At 36.4% G+C, this 7,849-nt stretch overlaps 1 protein-coding gene across 3 annotated transcripts in view; it reads left to right on the plus strand.

Moving 5' to 3' along the window:
- Window positions 1-7,647, plus strand: part of LOC123547837 (zinc finger protein 37-like) — a 47,461-nt gene extending 39,814 nt beyond the window's left edge. The window contains exons 4-5 of one of the 3 annotated variants that reach the window (XR_008372358.1): window positions 103-1,270; window positions 6,299-6,423. Coding sequence is in view for 2 of the 3 variants with exons in the window: in XM_053551068.1 (XP_053407043.1) it covers window positions 6,299-7,288 (990 nt within the window). In the remaining variant the exon portion in view is untranslated. Of the gene's footprint in view, window positions 1-102; window positions 1,435-6,298 lie in introns of those variants that run through there. The other 2 variants (XM_053551068.1, XM_053551069.1) reach the window with 2 other exon arrangements.
- Window positions 7,648-7,849: the final 202 nt, after the last annotated feature.

The following is a 7,849-nucleotide window of genomic DNA, read 5'->3' on the forward strand; positions in this document are numbered from 1 at the left end:
ATCCACCAATTATGATTAAAAGCAAAAATGATGTCTTAAGCTTGTAGATAAGTGGAGAGTACCAGTGCAAGGAAAATAAAGGTGAATTCATTTACATTGTAGAATGCGGCAAAGTCAATGCTGATGAAGAAACCTGAAGTTTCCAAACCGGAAAGAAAAGAGGCCCCTAAAGGAGAAAAACTGAAATGCAGTCTTTGTCCCAAGGAGTACATACATCATTTTAATTTAAACAGACATTATAAGATAGCACATGACCCAGATAATCCTCCAATGCCAAAGGTACATCATCGTAAGAACGAAGATACAAATTACCAATGTGACATATGTGGTGCGGTATTGCGTCGTGCAGATACTCTAAAAGACCATAAGTTGCTAGTACACGAAGGTATTCGGAGGAAGAAAAAAACTGTTTATAAACAGGAAGTGAGCACATGCGATATTTGTGGAAGTCGCCACACAACAAGGTCGGGCCTGAAAGAACACATTCTAGTTAAACATTCAAATAAGACATTGCCACATGCATGTAACATGTGCGAAAAGAGTTTCATTCGTTACCGGTATCTTGAAACACACATTAACAGGGATCATTTAGGAACCAAACCGTTCGAATGTTCATTTTGCCAGAAAAGGTTTTACAGTGAAAATTCATCCAAACATCATATGGATTCGAAAATATGCCAACCAGATAGGGTACAGCCATTTAAATGCATTCAGTGTGACAAGAGATACGCTGATCAGAGAGGGCTTGAAACACACATGGTAGCAATGCATTTTGGTGGTGCTTACAGTTGTGTGTGTGGAGAGGTTGTTAGGTGGGAAGGCAGTGTTGCAAAGCACAAAAGAAAATGTAAACTTTACCAAGAATATGCATCAGTAAATGGTGAAAAGTTAGATAAAGTGTGTAATGTCATTGAAGTTCCATATGAAGAGGTATTAGCAGAAAACACTAATGAAAGTGAATCATCTGAACAATAAGGAGAAAAAGCAGCAGGCATATCTGAATAGGGGTTATGATAATTCTATGCCACAAATGCTGCATGGTATAAATTTGGAAGGTGCCATTGGTTCTTAGCAAGTGTTTACTCTATAACATAAACATCAGTGGAATTTTGACAAGTACATTGGTGCAGATAAGATGCAAAACTGAATAATGATATCCAGTAAGGTTGATGGTATTTCATAGCAAAAAGTAATGTCAAATTTTACAGAACTGGGACAGTGGGTTTCTTGGGATGCCATTAGTAGTATTTCCTCAGGATCTTTGTGCCTGGTATTTTTATATGATTCACCTGTTTGTTAAGTATATGAAGTTTAAGCTGTGTTTTGAACATGTTCACACATATGTTTTGTTTGAATATGATTAATTAGGGCCTTCATGGCCATGTGGTTAAGGTGATTTTAATAACTTGGACTGTACTGAAGGTTCAAAATCTTGCTTGAGTTGTACAATTTATTCATGTGTGGAAGCCATTCAGCTAGCTTTCAGAATGTTGTTCATTCTACCCAGATGTGTGTGCATTCATGCCCAGAGAGTATGGTCTTCATCAGCCATCAAAATCTTAAATGTCACTATATGACCCAAAATTTTGTCAATATAATGTTATTACTCGGCAAAACATGAATTTGAATGGTCTCTCATGTATTTACTTCAAACTTTGGATGTAGGTAGGTCAAATCAAAGGAAAAGCTAGTGAAACACTAGAGACCACATTTATGACATATGAAACTTGGTCAGAATGTTAATCTTAATGATCTTAAGGTTAAGTTCTAATCTGGGTCAGGTGGGATCAGAAACTAGGTCAACAGGTCAAACCAAAAGTAATACTTGTTAACACTCTAGAAGCCACATTTATGATGTATCTTCATGAAACTTAGTCAGAATGTCAATCTTGATGATCTTTAGGTCAAGTTCGAATCTAGGTCATGTGGGGTCAGAAACCACATTTATGACCATACCTTAATGAAACTTGGTCAGAATAATAATCTTGATGATCTTTAGGTCAATAGGTCAGGTGAGCGATACAGGGCCTTCATGGCCCTCTTGTTATTTGAAACTTGGAATATAGGCAGATGGTGATGACAATATGCAGACTGCAACAATCTACAATACAACCCCTTTCCCTTAATTAACTGCACCCCACCCCTCCAAAAAAATACATTCTGGGTTTAGCCCGTTAATATCCTGTCACCACCTATAAACACATACACCCTGCTTCCCCACCCCTTGTCTGGCATCCGTCTTCATGCGTCGTGCGTTATGCATCAACATTTGCCGTGTTAACACTCTAGAAGCCACATTTGTGACCCGGGGCCTCCGTGGTCGCTGACTTCAAATCACTTGCCCCTCATCGATGTGGGTTTGAGCCTCACTCGGGGTGTTGAATTCTTCATGAGAGGAAGCCATCCAGCTGGCTTACGGAAGGTCAGTGGTTCTACTCAGGTGCCCAGTTGTGATGAAATAATGCATGGAGGGGCACCTGGGGTCTTCCTCCACCATTAAAGCTGGAAAGTCATCACCTATCATGTGTCGGTGCTACATTAAATCCAACAGAAAAAAAAACATTTGTGACCCAATCTTTATGAAACTTAGTCAGAATGTTTGTCTTGATGAATTCTAGGTCAAGTTTGAAGTGGGGTCAAAAATTACGTCACTAGGCCAGATCAAAGGAAAATCTTGTTAACACTCTAGAGTCCACAGTTTAAGTTTGAAAGTTATAAGAATTTGTCAGAATATTTGTCTTGATGACTTCTAGGTCAAGTTCGAATCTGTGTCATGTCTGGTCAGAAACTAGGTCACCCGGTCAAATCAAAAGAAAAGCTTGTTAACACTCTAGAGGCCACATTTGTAACCCAATCTTTATGAAACTTCGTCAGAATGTTTTTCTTCATGAATTCTAGGTCGGGTTTGAATCCGGATAATGTGGGGTCAGAAACTAGGTTATCCAGTCAAATCAAAGGAAAAGCTTGTTAACATTCTAGAGGCAATATTTGTGACCCAGTCTTTATGAAACTTGGTCAGAATGTTTGTCTGCATGATCACTAAGTCAAGTTCGAATCTTGGTCTTGTGGGGTCAAAAACGAGGTCACCCGATCAAATCAAAAGGACAAGCTTGTTAACACTCTAGAGGCAACAGTTGTGACCCAGTCTTTATGAAACGTTGAAATTGGGTCATGTGTGGTCAAAAATTAGGTCACTAGGACAAATCAAAGGAAAATCTTGTTTACACTCTAGAGTCCACAGTTAATAACGTTTTAAACTCATGAGAATTGGTCAGATTCTCAGAATGTTTGTCTTGATGACCTCTAGGTCAAGTTTGAATCTGGGTTATTTGGGTCAAAAACTAGGTCAGTAGGCCAGATCAACTCTGGTGAGCGATATAGGGCCATCATGGCCCTCTTGTTACATTATGCTTCCGTCCTCATCTGATTATGATATAATCCTTTTGGCGTATATTGCCCTGCTTCGCAGAACTGTTGTACCCAATATATGTAGGAAGGATTCTAAACTCAACAGCAAAATAAGTAAAAGTTGGTTAGGACTTGAGTAAGAAGTTTTCCGTTAAGTTATGGATGCTCATTTGATAACCATTTCTCCGACAGGACAGTCAAGTTTTCATAGAAACACATAGATACAACATGCTTTAAGCAATCTTCCAGAAATTCACTGAAAGCGAATTTATTTATATAAATAGTCATACTGTTCTGTCCATGTAAAGTTTTATAATTAGAAAGATTGTACAAGCAAGACTGGAAAGACTCTATACTACACAAAATTGCTATATGAAACATTTTTATGCCCCCGGCATCTATTGATGCGGGAGGCATATAGTGATTGCCCTGTCCGTCCGTTCGTTCTTCTGTTCGTCCGTCCGTACGAGGTTAACCAAATGGGACCGTTTCGTCTAGCATCAATACCCCTTACTAGAATGACTTGATACTAATGCAGATGTAACCTGTGACCATTCCTTCGTCTTCAAACATCACCTGACCTCAGTTTGACCTTGACCTTGAACTTGACCTCGTTTTGGACTTAGGTTGCTTTGTATCGACAAGGATGCCACCGGGGGCATAAAGCGTTTATTGAACGCAGCTTCTTGTTTGTTTGTTTATTTCGATATTGACAACATGGTAACAGTGACATTATTCATGATATGTTATTAAAATTTATCAGCAAGGCAAAAAAATAATGAAATTCATGAAATATGCTTATGTAATGAACCATGTCAGTACATCAATATCAGGGATAACACAACAAAGGGAAGAAATCCGTTGTTTCCATTGTGGTCCCTGTTAGTGATGTTCTGACATGGAGAGGCATGAAACAAGATTTTAATAAAAATAAATATTTAAATTAAGATACTATTGTTCTATAAAATATGTAAAGTTCCATGTTTAATTAAAGACTTAAGATATTTAATTAGTAATTGCACTTAATTTAAAACATTGATGTAATTATATCAAGGACATATATGCAATCTGACATCAAAAATAGCATTTTATTCTTGATTGAATGCTACATTTTATGGAATATAACGCTTACACAAACTGTATGCATTATGTATAAGATATTAGATCTTTTTTTATTAATTTTATATTGCTTCTGTATTTTATAGTCTTCCCGATTCTGTTGCATGCCGCATACATACATCAAAACTGTTAAGTTCCAAGATGAAAAATATGGTATTACTGCAGCTGTAGCCAGACACTCACACACACTCTTGTTTACATTTAAGAAATAAAATAAAGCAGAACCATGTATTAGCATATCGAAACAATATGAAAAGTTAAAGGGAAGCACTTTTTCATGATGCCAGATAAAACAAGAGCACCGCCTTGCGGGTGCTGACGCTCATCTGATTTTTTTTTGTGTAATAGAAATATTGTCCTACCCATGATTTTCTAAGTCTAAAAAGGGCCATCATTCTTGCAAAAAGCAGGATAGAGTTATGTTTCTTGATGTACAGTGTCCACTTATGATGGTGAAAAACTGTTGCAAGTTTTAAAGCAATAGCTTTGATAGTTTATGAGAAAAGTTGACTTAAACATAATACTCAACCAAGAAAATGATTTTCTAAGTCCAAAAGGGGCAATAGTTATTGCAAAAAGCAGGATGGAGTTATGTTGCTTGCTGTACAGGGTCAGCTTATGATGGTGAACAAGTGTTGCAAGTTTCAAAGCAATAGCTTTGATAGTTTAAGAGAAAAAGTTGACCTAAACATAAAACTTAACCAAGAAATCTGATATTTTCTAAGTCCAAAATGGGCCATAAATCTTGCAAAAAGCAGGACGGAGTTATGTTTCTTGCTGTACAGGGTCAACTTATGATGGTGAACAAGTGTTGCAAGTTTTAAAGCAATAGCTTTGATAGTTTAGGATAAAAGCTGACCTAAACATAAAACTTAACCAAGAAAACTGATTTTCTAAGTCCAAAAGGGGCAATAAATCTTGCAAAAAGCAAGATGGAGTTATGTTTCTTGATGTACAGGGTCTGCTTATGATGGTGAACAAGTATTCCAAGTTTCAAAGCAATAGCTTTGATAGTTTAGGAGAAATGTTGACCTAAACATAAAACTTAACCAAGAAATCTGATATTTTCTAAGTACAAAAGGGGCCATAAATCTTGCAAAAAGCAAAATGGAGTTATGTTTCTTGCTATACAGGGTCAGCTTATGATGGTGAACAAGTATTCCAAGTTTCAAAGCAATAGCTTTGATAGTTTAGGAGAAAAGCTGACCTAAACATAAAACTTAACCAGGCAACGCCGACGCCGACAACCACTCAAGTGATGACAATAATTCATCATTTTTTTTTCAAAAAATCAGATGAGCTAATAAGTAGAAGAGGCATCAATGCACAGTGTGTAGACATCTAATGAGTCATTTCACGCGCCAAATAATCAAAAGATTTGTGAATTAAGTATGTCATAATTTCGTTATGTAACATCTTCTATATAAAATAGTCTAAATAGTGGCTCAAATATATTAGCTTTCGTTCTCAGCACCTGTATAGTGCCAAATAATGTCAATGTGACATCAGATTTACATGTTTGAATGGAAATGTGCATGGATTTTTCATATTAAAAACATGACAAAACTTAGATCATCCTATTGATTTTCAAAACTATGGTTCTTTTTTGTATGAAATAACATCTCGGTCTGAAAGGTTATTTATAATGGCACAGTATAGTAACATTTAGTTGCTTTTTAGTTTGTGATTGTTACATCTTTGTTTCTTGTAGAAATCGCTGAAGAACTTAGCATTGTTTATATAGAATAGATACGTTGTTTTATCATTGCAGAAAGAGGATGCAAGTCCGTTTATTGACAAGCAGTATCTTCGATCTCTCCTAACAGAAGCGCTAAGGTCATCAAAATCTGGAAAAGAATCATCAAAGACAGATTTTTCTGTGTGTCCTAAGTGTGAAAAACGTGTACGAAACACAAACATGAGGCGGCACCTTTTCTCTCATCTGGATCTTCCTTACAGATGTACACGCTGTTCAGGTTACTTCAAGTCTCAAGATGAACTAGAAAGACATCGGGAAGAGAAACATGTTGGGGAATTCATATGTAGTTACTGTGGTGTGAAGTACCGCTTTAAAAACTCCCTGACAGAACATATCCAAACAAGACATGAAGGTACAGCAAAAATGTATCAGTGTACTGTGTGTGGAGTGAAGATGTGCCGCAAAAGTCACATGGATGATCACATGAATATTCATAATAATGTAAATCCATATAGTTGTAAGAGTTGTAGTAAATCTTACAAAAACAAGAGCGCATACAAAAGACACATGAAAGATTGCGGATCCGGAATCAAGTATGTTTGCAGTGAATGTGGACAGATTTACAAGTCTTCAACAGGTTTGCAAGATCATCTTAAAAGATGTCACGATGATACAAACAGTCATATGTTTCCTTGTGTATGTGGTGGTAGCTTTAGAACGAGATCAGCAAGATGTAGACATAGGATTCATTGTGAAAAGTATCAAAGAGAAAAGGGCAGTAACCCAGACTTAGTTCAACAAAATATCACAATATTACGTGTTACAAGCACACCTAATGAAGAAGCTATAAAAGAGGATAATGATGTAGTGTCACAAACAGAACAAGATAGCCATGAACATAGCGCTAATGGACAAAAAGTGTGCTATAATCTTGTTGAAGTAGATCCTGATGAGGCAAATGAAATAAATGGTCTTGAAGAAGGGGAGATCATTATTGATAGTGAGACTTTCAATGAATTTTCAGAAAAAAGGAACAGTTTTGATGAAATGTATGAAAAATAGATGTTAAGATCTCATAAATTTTTATATGGTTATTTTGGAAACTTAAGACTGTGTTAGGAGTATAACACTACAATCGTACATGTTTGCCTTTCTGACATAATACAGTTTCGATTTTTCAGAACTCATTTCTAAAGGCAAATGGTTTAAAGAAGTTTTTAGAAGGGACCTCCGGTCATATATGCTACAAATCGAGGTCAGTTGTTGAAATTGCTACCCTCATGAAAATGTTTGATTGCCAACTTTTGTAGATGGGGAGATGATCGGACATCAGATGTTAGAGCATGAATTCAAGATTGTACTTGTTATTGAAATCCTATAATCACTTACTATGTATATCTTTAAATAAAACAATAACTTTATAGTGCTGATTTATTTTCCCTCTCACGGAAGTACGTATGAGTTACCCTCTGAACAATGTACTTTCCCGTTTATTTTATTTGCACTAAGTGGCAGGGGCCAGTTTCGCATTTGGCCCGGGTACGTTTTTTAAATAAAATAGACATATGTACTTTACAGGCATATATATTCAACTGGTTATTTATGATGTTTATAGAACTAAGG

This window comes from Mercenaria mercenaria, chromosome 9 (genome assembly GCF_021730395.1).
Source record: "Mercenaria mercenaria strain notata chromosome 9, MADL_Memer_1, whole genome shotgun sequence".
Taxonomy (NCBI): Eukaryota; Metazoa; Mollusca; class Bivalvia; order Venerida; family Veneridae; genus Mercenaria; species Mercenaria mercenaria.